At 47.6% G+C, this 20,127-nt stretch overlaps 1 protein-coding gene across 1 annotated transcript in view; it reads right to left on the bottom strand.

Annotated features, from left to right (window-relative positions):
- Window positions 1-11,834: 11,834 nt before the first annotated feature.
- LOC138516514 (fibronectin type III domain-containing protein 9-like) overlaps window positions 11,835-20,127 on the bottom strand; it is a 111,021-nt gene continuing 102,728 nt past the window's right edge. The window contains exon 2 of the mRNA XM_069631704.1: window positions 11,835-19,976. Coding sequence (XP_069487805.1) covers window positions 19,283-19,960 — 678 coding nt within the window. The 5' untranslated portion in view covers window positions 19,961-19,976 and the 3' untranslated portion in view covers window positions 11,835-19,282. The remainder of the gene's footprint in view (window positions 19,977-20,127) is intronic.

Raw genomic sequence — 20,127 nt, forward strand, 5'->3', positions numbered from 1 at the left:
AGTGAGTCACCATACATGTTCAACAGAGTCTTCCAGATGGATTTGGGAAACATCCATCTTGACAGTACAATAGTTCAGAATGTAGAAGACAATTAGGTGTGCAGTGAGACTGAAGAACAGTGCAGGCAATATTCAGTACACTTAATGACAGTTCTAGCAGATAAAGCATATAAGGTAGATAAGGAATAGTTACAATATGATCAGGTAGAGGTCTTGTACATTGGACAATTGATATCTCAAGAAGGCAGAAAGGTGCCCCCTGAAAGAGCAGATGCAATCATGAAGACTGCCCAGCCAAAGACAGTAAGAGTAATGCCGCAGTTATTGGGGCTCTGCAACTACTGCAGAGCATGGGTCTTTGATTAGAGTACGTATGTCAGACTCCTCTTAAAGGGTCTTAAAGAAGCTTGGAAGAATGACAGTAGTGTAGCCTGGACAGGCAAAATTAATGAAGCATTAAATGACTTGAAAGAAGCAATATGCACAGCACCAGTGTTAGGAATTCTTGATTACAGTGCAGAATTCTTCCTATGCTCACACTCCAATGGGGTGGTAATGACAGCAGTGCTTACACAGAAGACATCTTTGGGACACAAGCCACTAGCATATTACAGTGGGTCCCTTAACCCAGTGATGAGGGGCCATGACCCCTGTGAACAATCATTGTCTGCCGCAACCTTGGCAATTGAGAAGTCAGCAAATATTACAATAGGCTGTGGAATAACGCTATATGTAGAGCATGCCCTAGTCACAATTCTTGAGAAACCCAAAAGCAGACTGACAACACAGAGAGAATGTGGGCATGAGGTGATCATTTTGAACCCGGCAATCAAGATAGTTAGATGTAGAGTAGTGAACCCAGCAAAACAAAAAGGTAATGGCAGGAAGGTTTTGAATTAATTATAACCACAGGCATAGCTCTGGGCAACCCTCCAGACCATTGTTATTCAGCCTGCCAAGCCATTACAGAAGGGGAAAAACCAGAGCTATGCCCGTGGTTATGATTAATTTGAAACCTTCCAGACATCACCTTTTTGTTTTGCTAAAGTCACCCCGAGAGGGACGGGTATGCCCAGACGTGGGTCCCAAGTCTGCCAGGCCTAGAGACCCAAGCTACTCCTCATTGATGATGCCCAACAAGGCTGAACATGTCTGGGGATGCTTGTGGTCTTGTGCAGAACGGATGTGACCTAGCAGTTTGGGCTGGGCTGCCCCTTTTGGGGTAGGACCAAGCCCAATTTGCATATAGTTTTTCCCCTTCTGGAATGGCTTGGCAGGCTAAAAAACGATGGTCTGGAGGGTTGCCCAGAGCTATGCCCGTGGTTTTGATTAATTCAAAACCTTCCAGCCATCACCTTTTTGTTTTGCTAAAGTTACCCCGAGTGGGACGGGTTGCCCAGACATGGGTCGCGAGTCTGCCCGGCCTAGAGACCAAAGCTACTCCTCACTGATGATGCCCAACAAGGCTGAAACATGTCTGGGGATGCTCGTGGTCTCGTGCAGAAGGGATATGACCTAGCAGTTTGGGCTGGACTGCCCCTTTTGGGGTAGGACCAAGCCTGATTTGCATATGGTTTTTCCCCTTTTGTAATGGCTTGGCAAGCTGAAAAACGATGGTCTGGAGGGTTGGCCAGAGCTATGCCCGTGGTTTTGATTAATTCAAAACCTACCAGCCATCACCTTTTTGTTTTGCTAAAGTCACCCCGAGTGGGAACGGTATGCCCAGACATGGGTCCCGAGTCTGCCCGGCCTAGAGACCAAAGCTACTCCTCATTGATGATGCCCAAAAAGGTTGAAACATGTCTGGGGATGCTCGTGGTCTCGTGCAGAAGGGATATGACCTAGCAGTTTGGGCAGGACTGCCCCTTTTGGGGTAGGACCAAGCCTGATTTGCATATGGTTTTTCCCTTTCTGCAATGGCTTGGCAGGCTGAAAAACATTGTGCATGGAGAGTTGCTCAGAGCTATGCCCGTCGTTATGATTAATTCAAAACCTTCCAGCCATCACCTTTTTGTTTTGCTAATGTCACACCAAGTGGGACGGGTATGCCCAGACGTGGGTCCTGAGTCTGCCCAGCCTAGAGACCCAAGCTACTCCTTACTGATGATGCCCAACAAGGCTGAAACATGTCTGGTGATGCTTGTGGTCTCGTGCAGAAGGGATGTGACCTAGCAGTTTGGGCTGGACTGCCCCTTTTGGGGTAGGACCAAGCCTGATTTGCATATGGTTTTTCCCCTTCTGTAATGGCTTGGCAGGCTGAAAAATGTTGTGCATGGAGGGTTGTCCCGAGCTATGCCCATGGTTATGATTAATTCAAAACATTCTAGCCATTACCTTTTTGTTTGGAGTTGTGAACCCAGCAATGCTCATAGCAGAGCCAGTAGGAGAAGAGGACTATGTTCATGACTGCACCAGTTACACTGAACATTACGATGATATACTCCATGTTGGAGAGAATGCCCTCGGAGGGGGGAAGTGCTATTAATTTGTGGTTCTTTTGACAATTGACCAGACTTCAGGAAAAAGACACACAGGGACTGCATTGGTAAAGCTAAAATTGAATGGTGACTTCGAAGTAGTGGCCAGTGCAAGACTGCATCTACATTTCAGGAAAAACAGTGTATGCAGACCCTGCCTACGTGACGTCCACAGTGCCTGCTGAACTGTCACATTGGAAAAGTCAGAGCTTCTTCCATTCAGACAACATTTTCCTGCACACACGACACAAGAGAGTATTGCAGCTCTGATCTCGTCGGAGTGGTTCACACCCAACCTCACTTAGCATTTTGCAGCTTTAGTTGTTAATTGTGCGGTGAGCCATAAATTAATGGCTGGGCACATGCTGTGCATAGTGAGAGGAACAATACCCCATCCCACCATGCCTTTTTAGCATTTGAATATAGATTATATAGATGTGCTCCAAAACTGTAATAGCTACAGATATATGTTGGTAGTTGTATGCCCGTTTTCTTGATGGATAAAGGCAGGTCCGTTTACGCACCATGATGCCACATGTGCTGTAAAACTCCTTGTATGAAAGGTATTTCCGAGATGGAGAGTGTGCAAAGTCCTCCGGTCTGACAATGGACAGCATTTTGTAAACAAGTTGTTCGAACATATCACCATCCTGCTGGGCATTAAGTATAAATTCTCTTCCACATATCACCCGCAGGAAAATGGAATTTGTGAATGACTCAATGATCTTCACAAAGAGAGGATAGCAAAGCTCACAATTACCCTGAAAAAAGGATGGCTCCATTGCCTACCCTTAACTCTATTTGCATTATGCATTCAGCCCGACTCAGACCATCATCTGACTCCTCATGAGCTGGTAATGGGACGCTAAATGCACATACCTTTTGCTCCTCCCACTAAGGTGCGAACAGAGGCCCATAGTACTGCTGTTTTTCTCAGAAATGAAGGACTGCTTGACTGGTATGACCGCAAGTGTCTATTTTATGTCTCAACAGCTTCGGAACCGGCAGGTGAGGTCGAATAACAATGAGAAGGATAGCAAAAAATTGATCTACAGACCTTACTCAAACCCATTGGTGATTCTGTTTTTGCCAAGAATTTTGTACTGAACCTGGCACAAGCCTAGATTTGAAGGACCTTTTACAGTGGAAGAAGGCGCACAAACTGTGGTTACAGTGCAAGGAAGGCGCACCAGGCTGTATCTCAGAGACATCAATCGCTGCAAAGGAGAGACTCACCTGCTGTCAGTCCAAGATGATGAACCAGAAGAAGTCGTGATGAGAATCCAGACGAGGTCAACAACAAGAAACAGTCAGTAATCTGCAAACTAGAGCCAATAATACACTGTTCTCCTTACACAAACAAATCTACTGGCTCAAATGAACTTCCTCCCCAAGAACATTCTGCCTGCATAATAAAGTGCATGTATTATAAGGAAAAATAAAATGATTACTAGAAGTTACCTCTAAGAGTAATGCTGTATGGAATTCTTGCCTTTATACTCAATAGCTACTGGATCTTCAAGTCCACCAAGGTACCACTTGTCACTCTATTAGTAGATCCTAACACTAGATGGATTATTGAAAGGATCCTTCAGGCGATCATGACACTGTTTTTTTATATAGACAATAGTAACTTGACATCAACATGAGGGTACCCAGTGTGCAGAATATACCATAAAGGAGAAGCAAAAATTATGAATCTTTTTTATTCAGTTAAGTACAGCCTTTTGGCACACAGACCACGTTATGGCTGTGCCCCATTGCAGCAGGCGGATGCACTAGCAGTGCTGATTGTAGCTGCCATTTCTATATTCTGTTGTCTCTATCTCTTCATTTTTCTGGCAGTACAAGAAGTGATTCTATATAATGTGCCCAAACCTGCGCATGCTAACATGACACCCATTCCTATGTTAGATGATGAAATAGAACAAGCCTTTCCTATTAGTATCCAGCAGTCAAGGAGAATGAAATGGGAGGTTAAGGTTAACCTCTAACACATAAATTCCTATATGATGAATTCAGCCCAGGTGACCCATAACATGTGGTACAAGCACATGAGTAAGGTGGGTCGAGAAACTTCAGTTGAGAGTTGTTACGTGTGTTCCCTAATTCTCTATGCTATGGGCACCTCAAGGGTTTTTCTAGTCACAGAGGTACCCGTCAAGAAGGCACACTGCCTAAGGCACCTTGCACTCAGTCTAACTAGAGGACAATTCCAAGACCAAACTGCTTCATTAGTATGTGTAAACAAGGCAACATCCCAAAGAGAAGATAATTATATGCAAGATTTGAAATCCAGGGCAAAATCAGAAAAAGATCATAGAGTGATAAGGTATGAGCAGCCTGGGCCAAGTTGAACAGGAATTACAATAGAGGAAAATAAAGTGTTACAGTGTAACAATAAGGCATGAAAGGAGATACCTGGATGTTGGAACATGGGCAACTGCAGATAAAGGGACCAGTACTCACACCTGAGGGGTGGACGGATGGACTGGTTGTATGCAAAGCGCAAGCACTATTAGGACAATGGGAAGAAGTTGTAGAAAATGCGAATCAAGAGTGCATCGACCAGTGGCACAGGATTACAAAACTTCTCACATTGGTCGACGATGGGGGAGGACCCGTGCAGATAATACCACAAAAGTATGCCACTTGATGCTTTATGCGTATTGCTCTCTGATAAGTGCTGTCTTGCAACTGTTGCAGAAGCTGATTAATTACTGCTATGATATATTCCCCTACCTTATCACTTTTAAGGGGTGGTCTGAGGTGGGGCCACCACAGTTCAATAACCAATGAGAACACTGACCAGGATGTATGCTATATGTAGGTAGTTTCCTGCACCAATCCCATCTTCACATAGGTTTTAGGAAATGCAACATCACTATCATGTGTTTTTCGATTATAAGCTAATGTTGTGCATGAAATTCATTGAGAGCGCTGAGACAAATTGTGTTTGCTGCTGTCCCTCGTTTGTAGTGCTTGTTAATAAAACAGGCATTTGTCATTTGCCTTGACTCTTCTGTTTCTTGGGTATGAGATTTCCCGGCCTATCTGGTCTGCTCAGGGCTCAGAATTTCTGCCCAACCATTACAACCTTGCCTTCAAGCAGAACATAGCCTGGAAGACACCAATGGCTAGCTACAACATCCCCTCCTGCAGAAAATCAGGCCCTTAATGCCAGAAAACTACTTCAGATCCGCTGTGCAAGCCTTGTCCTTTTCCACCTGGACGAAATGCCCTTCTATAAGGCCTTCCAGTGACTACCCTGTCACCCCTGAGATGTGTCCTATATGCGGCCGAATTTATTTATTTATTTACAGTGATATCAAGTGCGGTCCCCCTTTGGTGCGCACACCTACCACACTGTATTGCTGTCTCAGATAAATTGCCAGCGGCTCAAGTGCGAGGATGTACAGCATCAGAGACCATGGGCCACCCTGTCTCGTGCCTCTGCTTAGTTGTCATCTATCTGAGATTATCGCTCCTGTTTTTACCCTGGCTGGGGGGAAGCTATACAACATTTTCTCCCACCGCAGCTACCCAGGTCCCATCCCGTATTCCTTTAAAGCTGCCATCAGCCATGGCCACCGAACCGAGTCAAAGGCCTTGACTGCATCTAGCAAAACTACTGCTATTTCGTTTGGGTCGCCCTCTGTCTGCTCTATGATGTGGTGGAGCCTCCTGTGATTATCAGATATGCTTCTGCCTGGGACGTACCCAGTTTGGTCCGGGTGTATTAGTTTGTTTATCACTGGCTTAAGTCTATTCGCGAGTACTGATGTAAGGATTTTGCTGTCTTGGTTTAACATGGTTAGTGGTCTATACGACCCACAATCTACGCTAGGCTTTTCTGGTTTAAGGAGAGGGATGATTACCGCCTCCTTCAGAGATTCCGGCAGTCTACCTTTCTCATATGCCTTATTCAGCATTGCTAGTAGCGGGGGAAAGATCTCTTGTCTGTATGTTTTATAAAACTCGCTGCGGAGCCCATCCATGCCCGGGGCTTTGCACGTGGGTAGATGCATCAACACTGCTTCTAGTTCCTCCAGTGTAACTGGGGCTTCTATGGTCATCCCCCTTATTACCACCTTAAAGGCCTCCCACAGAGTTCCCTCCAATTCCACGCTTCCAGTATTGTTCTTGAAATAGCTAATTATCTCTTCCCGTAGGTCATCTCCGAATGTGTTATCTCTCAGTGCCTCGGCCCTAAGCCTTCTTGTTGGAATTCTGGCTCTTGAGGGCTGGTGGCGCCACTCCAGGACCAAAGGGGAGTGGTCAGATAGTATTCTAGCTTTGTAGTCTGAGCCCACCACTTCCCCCGCTATTCCGGGGGTGGTGATCACATAGTCCAGCCTCGTGTACAGATTATGTGGGGCCACGTAGTGTGAGTAGCGTCTTGCTGTCGGGTGTTGCCGCCTCCAAATGTCCTCTAGCCCAAAGTCTCTCAGCAGGGCCTGTAACGCTCTCGCTGCGGGGGTGGGTTTATCTAGTTTCGTATCAGATCTGTCTAGTTTAGGGTCTAGCGTACAATTGAAGTCCCCTCCCCATATGATCGCTCCGCCTGTGAGGGGGCTGATCTTTCTATATAATGTTTTATAGTAAGTCGCTGTGTCTTGGTTGGAGGCATATGTGTTTATAATGCTTAGTTCCCTGTTCTCCAAGAGCCCCTGCAGTGCTACCATCCTCCCATCCGGTTCCACCATGGTCTGTAATATCTGGAAATGCACCTGTGGTGCCACCCAAATGATCACCCTCCTAGTGTATGCTGAATATGTTGCTCCTATGGTAGTGCCTCTCCACTTTTGTTTTATTACCTCCTGTTTCTCCTTGGTGAGGTGAGTTTCCTGCAGCAGAGCTATGCCTACCTTTTGCCTCCTCAAGTACATCATCACCTTATTTCTCTTCAGGTAGGTGTTAAGCCCCCTGACGTTCCAGGTTATTATTCTGAGGTCACCCATTACCCTTCCGGTCCCTCTCCCCGCCCCTCCCTCCATGTCCTTTAACCCGAGAATATTTAGCGAGGATTATGCGCAGAGGCACACGGGTGCATGCTCCCCAACTCCCTCCCCTCACCCCTCCTGTTCCAACCACAACTGTTGCCCAGCTCCATCCCTGGATCTCAGGCATTCCCGCATTTGGTCCCGTCCAGCTAAACCGGTACTGGGAACCCAGCAGGAGGTTACCGTTCTACTGGTAACCCAACTAACTAAGGGGGTGTGAGGTTGGGTGCTCTGTATCTCCCTGTTGTCATTTCGCTGCCTTCCCATTGTATAACACGGCTATAATCAAGTCCCATTTTTACATCTTATACAGCACCTCACTCTCCAGAGTCTCTGCATCATTTCTCGGCACTCCTTCCCTTCAGGGCAATTTTGTGCATCTAGCCAATCCGATGCCTCCTCTGAGGTGTCAAAAAATAGTGTCCTGTTCTTATGGAATACCTTCAGTCTCGCTGGGTACATCAGCATGTATCTGTGGCCGCCTCCCGTAGCCTCCACTTTACTGCTCCGAAGTTGAGTCGCCGTCGATGCACCTGGAGTGTGTAGTCAGGGTATGCTGTAATTGAGGCAGGCGTCCTTTGGATCGTGCCTCCCTTGCGAAAGTATTCCAGGATCTTTTCCCTGTTGCGATAATTTAATATTTTGGCTATGATGGGCCTCGAGGGGCTCCCAGAGGGGCGGATCCTTGCCAAGGCTCTATGCGCTCTTTCTACTGCAAATCCCTGAGTAAGTGTTCCCCCTTCTATTTCTTGCAGCAACATGGATTCAATGTACTCTGTGGGGTTCTATCCCTCTTCTCCCTCAGGAAGCCCCACAATACATATATTGTTCCTTCACGCCTGTCCCTCGGCTTCTTCGGCCCTGCTCTCTAGGTTGCCCACCTGCTGGCGCAGCGTGTGGATCTCTGAGGCGTGCGAGGCGCAAGCTGCTGTGTTGGCCCCCACTTCTTTTTCTAGTCCTCCCATTCGGACCCCTATTGCCCTTACATCTTGTCTCCGGAGGTTTAGGTCTATTTGTACTGCGTCTATTTTGGATTCCAATGCCACTTTCAGTGTGGTCATGGCAGCTTCCAGTTTCGTTTCCCACGCCGCTTTCAGTTCTGCAATAGCTTGCAGGATTTGCCGGTCTCCTCGTGCTGGGGATACATCCTGCTGGGCGCTTCTATCCTTGCTTCTGGCACCGTCCGTTGATTGCGGGGTCTTAGTGTAGTCCTCCATCGTAGGTTGCTTCCCTTTTGTTTTATTGAGCTTGGTTGCCATGTCCTTAGCTGCGCCAGGTGAGTGGGCTCCCTGCTCCGGATGTTGCGATCTGTTGCCGCTATCAGGGACTCAGCCTTAATTGTGTGGGCTTATTGCTATCCCTTCCAGTGTTCCAGCTCCGTTGTCTGTGTCCAAGGCTTTAGTAGTATTGGGGTCCTTCCCCTTTGTGTTCCTTGTTCCCCTGGCGTTGCAGACTTTCCTGCTCTTGAGAGTGGTGGGTCACAGATAGTTTAAGGCATTGCGTTGTATGGACTCTTTGAGTATTGTTCTGGCACTGATGTTCCCCTTATTTCTCAATTTCCATTCCGCCCCAGCCTGGTCCCCTGTCTGCGAGGGCCCCAGGCTGTGTCTTGTCTGTGGGTGAGTCTGCGCCTCCCGCCCCCCACACAGTGTCTTATTCCCAGTGCCCCGACCCCGGGTGGCCATGTGGATTTGCTCGCCTTACTGTGGGATCAGGCTGCAGCCTTGCGCTCATATATCTATGGCCGAGCTGTATTGCATCTGTAGGCGCCCCACCAGGTGTCGTGCCCTTTGTTGTTGTGGCCCCACTTTTCCTGTTCCGATACTTTGATTAGCGGGCCTAAGCTGTGTTTCAGTTCGAGGTCTAAAAACATGGAATACCACGCAGCGGGCACAGCCGGTCCTCTTCCCGGCTCTTACTTGTGTTGCCTCGTGTGCCCGGGGGGGCTGGGAGCGTTCCGGCCCTCTGTGTGTAGTCGCCACGCTCTGTGCCCCCGCTGCGGCTCTCCTAGCAGCTAGGAGCGAGTGTCCAGCCATGGAGCCCCCTTGTATGGGGCCCGGTGTACTCACTCACAGGGCGAGCGCCTCGCGGATCGTCAGGGGCCAAGTGCCCGGGCGTTGGTCCGTGCTCCACCTTGCAAGCTCCACGGAGCCCCTCTTGTTGCTGCAGTTCGTTCTTGGTTTCCGGGCGGGGGTCCATACACAGTGTGTGCAGTCGGTCCTTTCTCCGGCTAGCACGTCTATCACACTCTGGATTGGGGGGCCGTCAGTGTCCCGGCCTCCCATGTTGGGTCGCCGCCCTGCGTGCCCCCGCTCTGGCACCGCGGCTCTCTTTGTGTTGAGGGTCGGGCTCTCTCTCGGGCGCCCAGGGGCGGGACATCTGCATGTGGGGCCCCAGTTCACACGATCACGGGGCAGGCATCTTCTGATTGCCCACGTGCTCTGTTTTACGCTTCCTGCAATCCCTCTCCCAGGGAGTGGTCCGTGGCGGCTCTTTTGTAAATTGGCGTCCGCATCTCCAGTTTCAGCCCTTCGATTCCTTTGTTGTGCTAAGCGGACATATTTTTTTTTTTTTTTTTTTTTTTTTTTTTTTTTGATTTAATTGTTTTACAATTTTTACATATTATTTCCATATTTTGTTACAGCTCGCTCGCCTCAATGCTTGCAGTTCCTCCGGTTCACACTGTTGCAGTTGCCGAGCATACCATTCTGTGCCGTATCATTTCGCATCCATTTGCATGGTTTTTTGTCCCGTTTTCAGTAGGTTAGAAGGCAGGCATTGTAAGGATGTTTTCCGGATCGTCGGGAGCTCCAGGTTTGCTCTTCCTAGTGCATGGCTTGCTTGCCACGGCCCCCCTATATGCTGCAGAAGTACTCTGAAATTTGATCACATCTCTCTACACTGGCTCCTGCTGCAAGCACATATCAGCTTCAAATCCTGCTGCATCATCTTACAAGGATGTTGTCCTGAAATCCGCAAACTACATATGCAGACTTGAACTTGCCTGAGTTTTTGCAGTCTTGCTCTTCATAAACTTTGAGTGGTTTGCTCACTGTGTGCCTTGGCCTGAGAAATATTGCAGCCAAAATGTCCCTGCCATTCTTGTGGGTTATCTACAATTATTCTACCAAAAATCCTAAAGATGATATCACATATGAAACTATAAAAAAGAGCACATTGGAAATGTTGGGACTCGATTAATTGACATACCAATAGATACTTTACCGTGTAACGTTGATGGCTCATGGGAACCAGCAACAAATGTAGTTCAGGCTCGGAGGTCTGGAAATTAATTGGTTTATGACCACTGATGCCACCAACATGTCTTTTTCAATAATCGAGGAGCACATGCATTCATTCCTTATCCACCCGAACAAGCAGAAATGGGTAACACAATTCCAGGTGTCCAGAGGCAAATGAATACAACAATCATCTTGGCTGCCCCAACCCTGCCTCCATACCATAGAAACGAGAGAAGTACATCATTCATGGCGGTAGCCCCATCCACGATATAAGTATGAGAGATGCTACTCACTAAGGCAACCCTACCATAAGAGAACGAGAGCAAGTGACCTCATTGCCAAACGTACACACGTAGCCGCACTAGACACAAAGCATATAAGTAGAGGGTATGTTTTGAAGTACCCTAGATAGCACAGTGAATTAGTCCATCTGGAAGATAAACATACTTCAGACACAGGACAATCTCTTGCTCTGTCTTTTGCAGGTGACACACAGCACTATGGTCAAAAGTGTAGACCTACGCAGGTCTGGGGAAGAGATCCAGAAGTGTGCTGGGAAGAGTTGACATAAACGACCAGGAAAGACTCATCAGCTGGTAGCAGTGCAGTGGCTGAAGGGGAAGAAGTCAAGGGCAGACTTATTGGATACTGTAGAGAAGTGCAGAGGGAACAGCTACCTCGGAAAGGAGCCCAAACCGCAGGTGACAGGTGGCGCTGATCTCAGAGGAAGACAGGGCATGGAAGATGTCATGGCAGTGTGCAGGAGACAACGGGGTCTGTCTGCTGGCACGCACACCAGGAAGAGCTATCTAACTGGGAGATTGGAGAGTGATTCTTCCAGCAGTAGTGGGGTGAAGGATCCTGATGGAAAGATGAGTCGGATGTTGACTGGGAGAGAGCGAGTGGTGTTACATGTTCAGAGAGGCAGTCCAACTCCAATGAGCTCAGTACACCTTTAGCAAGACACCACTCTGCCACTTCACTCTTGTTGGAAGGAAAGAGTGCAATGGGAGAGAGGAGGGGAAAGATGCTGCATTCAGAGATATAGAAGGAAATCCCTAAAAACCATCACAGAAAGATAAAGACACGTGATACACTAAATTGTTGCAGAGAGTATTTTTTTGTATTTTTATTTATTGCCAAAGAGGGCGAGTAATTCTATCAGAAAATACAGTCATGAAAGGGCTGTAACAGTGAGTGGAGCAATTCCAAGCGGGGTGCTTTGCAATAAGTGAAAGTGAACATATTATGTTGATAATTTGGGAGAAGATTCACGTAGAAGGAATGATTGAGGATACCACAGACCAACATTTTCGTTTGTGATATGCACATCGATGAATTCAGTTAATTGTTTTTGTAAAATGGTGGGGGGCAACATAGGGGTTGAGTGCTTGTGAGTGATTGTGCACACTGGTTTCTGCAGCTCCTTCCATGGCTAGAGGGAGCGTTTCACAGCAGTTCTGAAGTTCAGGAGAGTAGCTATGATTTCAACCTCCCAGTGTAGGGTGTTCAGTGGAGGAGTGCATGGTGCAGGTAGGTGCAGAGGTGGGAAATAGTAATGAGAATTTGGGAACTGCCAGATTGAGAAGTGCTTGAGATCTCTGGATGGAAGGAGGTGAGCAAGAGTTGACCACGAAAGCGTCAGGGCCTTTCATGAATGGACTTGAAAACCGAGGCGAAGAGTTTAAAGAGGTGTATGTGCTGCATAGATGACCAGTCTGTGTGAAGGTGGTGGCCAGATTTAAGAGAGGAGCATGAGAGGCTGTAGACAGTGAGAGTCCCAAAGCGCATATCTCATATAGGGGAGATTGCAATAGGGAGGAAGGCCCAGAGGAGGCTATGGAGGAGGCTAGGGCGGTAGTTGAGACTGATGAGGTCCAGAGTAGAGATGCAGCTTTTAGAAAAGTGGTAAGTGAAGTGAGGACGAGTGTTAACGTGGGCCAGCTTGCCTCAATTTGTCTTTCCCGCTATATACGGTTTGGCCCACATGGTTGTGAGAAGGACTCTCCATGCCTCTTCAGACCAACTCTCTCTGAGTGACAGTGTGTGTGTGCACAGATTGCTCCATTATAAGCAAATCAGTACTTTAGACCTGCGCCTTTAGAGACCTACAAAAAGTGAAGTGTAGGAGACAGAACAATTGTTCCATCAATAGATAACATGTAACCTTTATTGTAGCAATAGCTTTCCTTCTGGCAGAGAAGTTATGCAAGCACTCCAGGTCCAACTTCGGTCCTTCCTCTCCAATATCTTTTTCTCTGCCTGTGGTGTCCCCAGGGATCCAACCTCTCTCCCTGGCTGTTCAACCAATAACTGGCACTCCTTGCCCACCACATCGCCGCTCACTGCCCCAACTTTCAGTGCTATGCGGATGATACCCAACTCATTTTCAGGCTACCCTCAGCCTCCTCCTCTCGTTCCCTCATCTCTGAATGTCTGTCTGCTATCCAGGGGTGGTGTGCCGCCAATGACCTCTGCCTTAATGCCAGTAAGACTGAGATTTTACTCATTGGCACATCCACTCCCTCCTTCCCTGCAGCTCTCTGGCCGGCCTCTCTTGGCCCTCTTCCCGCTCCAACCTGCAAGGCAAAAAACTCGGGGTCATCTTCGACTCCACACTCTCCTTCTCTCCTCACATCTCTGATGTCTCTAAGAAGTCACACTACCAGCTGCACCTCCTCAGAGGTATTCTTCCTTTCCTCTCCTTCCCCCAGAAGCTCACTGTCTCCAGAGCTCTAGTTCTCTCTAGGCTGGACTACTGCAACAGCCTCTTTCTCAATCTGCCTGCCTCTACTCTCCGCCCTCTGCAACTTATCCAGAACAGGACTGCAAGACTTGTTCTTGGCCTCAAGCCCAGCAGGGCCCTACTGGGAACGAAAAGTGGCCCTGGAAAATGTTTTCAAAGTGGCCCCATATTCCGCTGAACTAGCGAGCACAGCGTGTGAGCCCAACCCTTCTATGAGGGTATTGGCAGTATCCTCCAAGAAAATGTTGAATAAAATTAGTCAAAATGAGTGCATTTAAAGTATGTTTTAAAGATATATGGATTAAAAAGTTAGTTTTAAATAAGTTCATGATCTCTTAAAGTAGATCTTCAATGATAGAGGGGCCTGGGACATAACACATTTTGCAGATGTGAAAAACGAATTCTGGTATTAAAGGTGCCCTGACAACATGCATCCCTAATCCATCCTATTTCCGTGCTGGTAAGTGCACACAGATAAAAGACATTCTTAAACAAGTATTGGCAATGCCTTCAGTTTTGGCTTTTGTGTAGGCATGGGAAAGGCATTTGCCAGGCACTTTTTTAGTGGTACTAACTGTCCATTGATGGTAGCAGATGCAAAGTGGTGAGAGAACGTGGGCATATAATAGCACAGCCTGGTGAATGCCTAATATTGATACACAAGCTCAAACGGTTGGCTTTGCCAATGCTTGTTTTTAACAGGACTTCAGTGTAGGATAGCATAGTACTTACAAATCGAGTGGCTGAAGGCAGACCTGGTCGACATTTTTATTTCACAAGTAGCGCTTTTACAGTTCCAATAAAATCATTAACTCTCAGAAGACTGCTTTGAGAAAACACTGGCAGGCACTTCGGGCACAGAGTTTGATGGTAAGGCTTGATAAAGCTAGCTCAAATACAGCATAGGAGGTCGTGTTTTGAGTGAAGAGGGGCAGAAAGCGGGTAGAAATGGCCATAGGGATTAGCACAGCCATGGGCAGTCAATGGGTGGGTACATAACCAAACAACATGTACAATCTTTGTGTCCCGCATCGTATGCTATTTCTTCCTAGCTGTACTCTAATGCAATAGTTTCAGCTTATAGGTGGCACTTAAAGGGTTGACTTGGTATGAGATCAGTGAGTCATGCCAATGAAGCACCCACAATGTTCTGACAAAGTGGCAGAATGTGACAGCTTGCTGACCAACAACCCCACATTCAAACAATAGCTGCACAAAAAATGTATGTTTAGCTTGGGCAATTTGGCAGACTGTCACACAGGATATCCTGGTTTGTGGTCCTAACTTCAAGTCCACTCTATTCTGCCTTTACCTATATTTAGCAGGGATTTCACCAACTACAACAGCAGCGAGACAGGACAGTGGCGTCAAGAAGCTACACAAATACTTTGATAACGTTAGGCCTAGCACAAACATAACTATTTACTTAGTCAGACAACTCAAGATACAAAAGATGTGCACAGATGCTAGGTCCACTCTAGTGGGTAATTACACAACTCACTCCATCAATCTCCACAGCCCACTCACTCCTGCCGGCATTGTACACAGCAGACAAATCGGTGCATTGCATGCCGCACACTCGCAAATTGTAATTCCCTGCACAGGACACAACTCTCCCTGTGAAGACTCTATCCTGTTCAAAGTAAATCATCCATGCAAGAATATTGCGCAGTGTCACCAGGCCAATAACTAACATGGGGTCCTTCCACTTGACTGCAGTTGAAAGTACCTACGCCTTCTCTGATAATCGCTTTGCTTTCAATCCCATTGGTTTCCGATTGACTTTTGCTCCCGCCTCCTGCTGGCAACTGAAACTCGCGGCCCAATTCCTTGCTCCTGTAGAATGTGTCCAAAAGTTGCTGCTTATCGCCCCAAGAGCTGGCCCTTTAAACCCCAAGTCAGGCCCCTTGCTAATGTATATAAATTGGCCACAGAGAAAACCAATAACCAGGACGCCAAAAATAAATAAAGTGCAAGTATTAACAACGAGTCATAAAGAAAACAGATGAGAAACGCCATACGATAATCAATGAGTCCACCCAATTACCAATCCGTCATCCAGCAATGCACTGCAAGAAATGCCAGAGGAATAGGTGGCCTGGCTACCTTACGCTGAAACGGCAACATCACAAATGAAATAATATAAATAAGTATAAAATTGCTACTATAAAAGGCCAATGTATAATCATACCATCTCCCACCAAAGCTTCCATCTATGTGCTTGCTCTGGCATTGCCACATCCTTTCTGCCAACTCAAGGCCACGCAAAGTAAGGCACCACGTGCACAACAGAGTAAATAAGCACTACGACACCATTGATACTATACCATTCGTATGCTCCATTATATCTTCAAAATAAATAACTAACGAGTGGTAGTCATGAGTGGGTGGCGGGCGCGTCTGGCGCTGGCGCCAGTGCAGAGCATAGCAACTTGCTGAAGTGAGCTTGCCCTCCTTTCCCTGTAACACTGTATAACCATTTTGCTGTTGTTTCCCTGCATTCATGCAGTGTTACAGCCTGAAAAGGCCCTGCTAGTACCATTATGGCACTACCTGGCAAATGCCTATCCCATGCCTACACAAAAGCCAAAATAGTTGGCTTGAACAATGCTTCTTTTTAAGGCATACTTCTAACACTTTTACCAGTTATGCATTCATATGTTCTGATCGGTGCTTCGTGTCTGGCCTGCATCACTCTTATAAAAATATTAAATATAATGAATGGGATTCAGCAAGCGAGAGCGCAGGAGAATGTGTGGTCCAGTGTGAGGGGCAGAGGAGGGGTGGACAGCCTAAGGGAGAGCAGAAGGGCTGTTGCGGTGGGAGCGCAGGACTCAGGCAGACCTCGTGTGAAATTTGAGCTCTTGACACGGGGTGGGTGAGGGAAAGGAACAGTACAATTTTCGGGTTTTAAACAAAACATTTGGCAGGAGAGTTTGGCAGCAGAGCTCCGGTGCAGGGGAACATGGAGGCGCCATTTTAGGAGAAGCACACAAGACCACGGAGAGCGTGAGACAGTGCGGTCAAAGCGAGATGGAACCGTAGAGAGGGAGGGCAAGAAAGGGAGAGAGACAGAGTGAGAAAGAGTGCGGGAGTGGTAGGGGGTGCAGAGAGAAAGAGAGGGGGCAGAGCGAGAAAGTGACTGGGCCCTACCTTGTTCAGACTGTCTGTTCCAAAGTGCACGTGACACAGCCTAAACTGCAGCAGGTGGTCAGGGGCACTTGCGATTCCTCCGGTGCCTAGCCTAGGAGGCCCTAATACGCAGGCGTGGGGCAGGCCCAGCCCAGCCCAGCTGTTGGGAAGATAAAAAATTGCAGCACCTGCCTCGGTCGCACTGTGGTGGCAGCCAATTCAAGGCAAACCACCCAGGGGGAGCCGAGGCAAAATCTGCGATCGATGTGCTTAACAAAGTGTATCCATCCGCTCAAAAAGAGGCCATGCAGGCCTGAGGCCTTCTGGGGGATGTCCCGGTGTCCCGGTGGGGCAGTCCAGCCCTGAAGCCCAGGGATCGTATCTCTCCAGGACTGAAATCTCTGCACTGGCTCCCAGTGGCTGTGGGGATTAAGTTCAAAACCCTCTGCATTGTCCACAAAGCCTTCTGGGGCCGCAATACCTTCAACTCTCTCTTCCTAAATAACTTCCTTCTCAAGCTCTTTGCTCATCCGCCTCCAACTCCCTCAGGGTCAGTCACTTCTCCAAGCAACAAGTTGGTGGTAGATCTCTCTCTTCGGCAGGGGCCTCCCTCTGGAACAGCCTTCCTGCCTCTCTGAAACTTGAGGAGAACTATCTCTGGTTCCGGAAGCACCTCAAAACCTTCCTCTTTGCTTCTGCTTTCTCTCCCCCCTCTCCCCTGTTGAATTTCCTGACAGAAACTGCACTGGTTACCTGGCCACCCTTTCTGATCTCGGGGCCAGGCCCGCCAGTCGCCCACCTGCACTGCCTCCCTGGCAACCTCTGCACCTGGGGACTGTTTTCTGTATCCTCACAGTCCCCCTACCAGCACTTATGTCTGCACTTACCTTACACTTGCCACCAGCTGGCCGTTTCTATTTATCTTATTTATTCTACTATCCCTTGTACTGCACTTTCCCCTTCTCCCTTCCCCCCGCACTTTTCCCTTTCCCCCTTCCCATGCACTTGCGCGATCTGATTGACACCTGGCCTAGTAGGATCGTTGTCTGTCTTCCCATTGTGCCCCATCCTTTGCCGCGTCGGGCCTTGAAACACTTGTGTATAGGCGCGTTATAAATGCCATATCATATCATATCCCTCATGCTCTTTTCCATGCCCCATTACTTCCAGCCAGGACAATATCTCACACAAAGAGAACCTGGGTGCTTTTGCGGGGTCTTATTTATGCCGGCTGTGAAAACGGTGTTACACAGCCGTACACACACAGTGGATGGAGCTCATTTTCGAGTCTCCCGTAAGAATACCTTGGTCCCGGTTGCCGAATTTTCCTCTTACGCAAGGCTGAGTGAAAAAGGGGAGTAGAAAAAGGCAGCATACACATTTGCACACCACCCTTTTGCACTCTGCTGTGGAATTTAAGTAAACACTGGCAGAATTTACAATGGATTCCTATGGTGTCTGCCTGCTGTTTGCTGATTTAAAAAGGAGGAGGACTCCATAGGAATGCGCTGCATTTGTGCCAGCATGAAAATGTCTGCTGGTGCAAACACTGGTGCATTTGTATGACAGAGAATAATAGTATGGCGGAATTGTAAGTGACGATCCTCCCCTCTGCGATACAAATGCATGAAAATGATCCGTGACGTGAGTGATAGGCATAAAAGCAAGGTGTGTACGCCTTCTAATTACATTACTTGGGAAATTAGCTCCAGTGTGTGCTTTACTGGTCTTCCATGGTTTAGGATTTGCAGTGTTCCGTTACAGGCCACGCAGGTGGCTACTCAATTCGGTTGCGTTACCGCTGTGGCGCGTACGATAGGAGGGAATAGCACTGGACACCATAAAACAGACATTTGCCTAAATTATGATGTCACCCACAAATAATGTTTCACACCTATTCTGGGTTCGTCAAATCCTCCATACATGTTTAGCTAATTTTAACCATCTTCAGAGTGTAACTCTTGCCCCTGGGAGCACAGGTTCATTTCCCTTTTTTCTGTTCTGGTATTGTTGTGCCACTCTGGCAAATCAGCATTGGAGTATCCTGAGAATGGCCTGGCCTGAAACTTGAAAATCTAAGGGGTGTTTAATAAAAAGGACCATAACAAGGACTTGACAGTGGCTTGGTTACCTTGTCATCAGGATCCACTTATATACAGTCAGAATCTCTGTGTGTCCCTCATTTTGTACAAATACCACCCTGATCAGAAATGTCTCCAAAATGAGAGTGCAGTGGCTTTCCATTGGCCTATCTACTCATGGGCGTGGTCTCTTTACTCTTAGCTATGCATTTCTTCACTGAGGTCCTCTGGCTAATGTTTTTGTGTGTTAGGCTGTTGAAAGACTATTCTGAAATCACTGCAACCTGCAATGTGTCATAGTCATTTCAATGTATGTGCATGAGTGATTGACCCAGTCTGGGCATGCATTAGACAGCCTTACCAACACATCTAAAAGAAAGGAAAAGTAATTCAGTATTGTGGTTGTCTAGAATGTGTTAATGATTACTATTGCATGTTTTTTACGCAATGTAATAATCTTCTGTATGTGATTACGGTTCAACGCATCCTAAGGTGCAATGTTGTGTAAACAGATGAAGACTAAGATGGCGGACTTTGACGGGAATCAAGTGCATGCCATTGGGTCACAAAATCAGCAACCTCTTTCCGGAAGGCAGTTGTTTCATTCAGAACCATTTTGGGGCAGAATAGCTAATGTATCCGCATCCCTCCTGTGGGGCAGTAAAATGTGCCTGCCGTCCAGTGTCTTTTGCAGCAGGGCATCGGGCATGGCTTCTGAAATCTTGTTGAGCACCGTTGGAGTGGGAATTTCAAAGATGTCCTCAGTCAGTGTTGTTTCGGCATCAATTCCGGGCCATGATTTGGACTTGCCTTTGCCACCGCCCGGTTGAGGGGAATCCGCATTCTTACCACTGCTTTTGCACTTCCTGCACCACATTCGAAAGCAGCCATAGAGCAGTACCATGACTATGATGATGAGTAGAGCACTGCTGATGAGCCAGATCACCACGGCCAGGTCCAGCTTCTTGCTGGCTGGCGACACGGCCCCCCCGGCCATCGTTTGGAAGATGGTGCACTGGTCTCTGGAGGGGTGTGCCCCCTGGCATGTAACACAGATGATGTAGCTGGTGGAAGGGCTTAACTTCCTTAGGGCCAGGAAGTTGTGACCAACGGGTACCATCTCCTCGCGGTGGAAGTTCTGCCTCGAAAAACTGGACAAGACTCCATTCCAGTTGGTGCGATACAGCACCTTGTAGAAGTTGTCGGGGCAGGCAAACTGTTTGGTTGACCACGCCACTAAGGCTGACGTGAGGGTGATGTTCTTAACGACGATGTTCATCTTTGAACAGGATCACCTAATATGGAAGAAAAAACATGTTACATATGTTCTACTGGTTGGTAAATAGGGCAATTATTGTACAGTTTTCTACTACTTTGCCAGCCCCTCCTGTGTTCAGTGTTCCATGATAGAAGTTGGTAAACAACTGCTATTAATTACACACACCA

Source organism: Ambystoma mexicanum, chromosome 6q (genome assembly GCF_040938575.1).
Source record: "Ambystoma mexicanum isolate Mex_15411 chromosome 6q, UKY_AmexF1_1, whole genome shotgun sequence".
In the NCBI taxonomy this organism is placed as follows: domain Eukaryota; kingdom Metazoa; phylum Chordata; class Amphibia; order Caudata; family Ambystomatidae; genus Ambystoma; species Ambystoma mexicanum.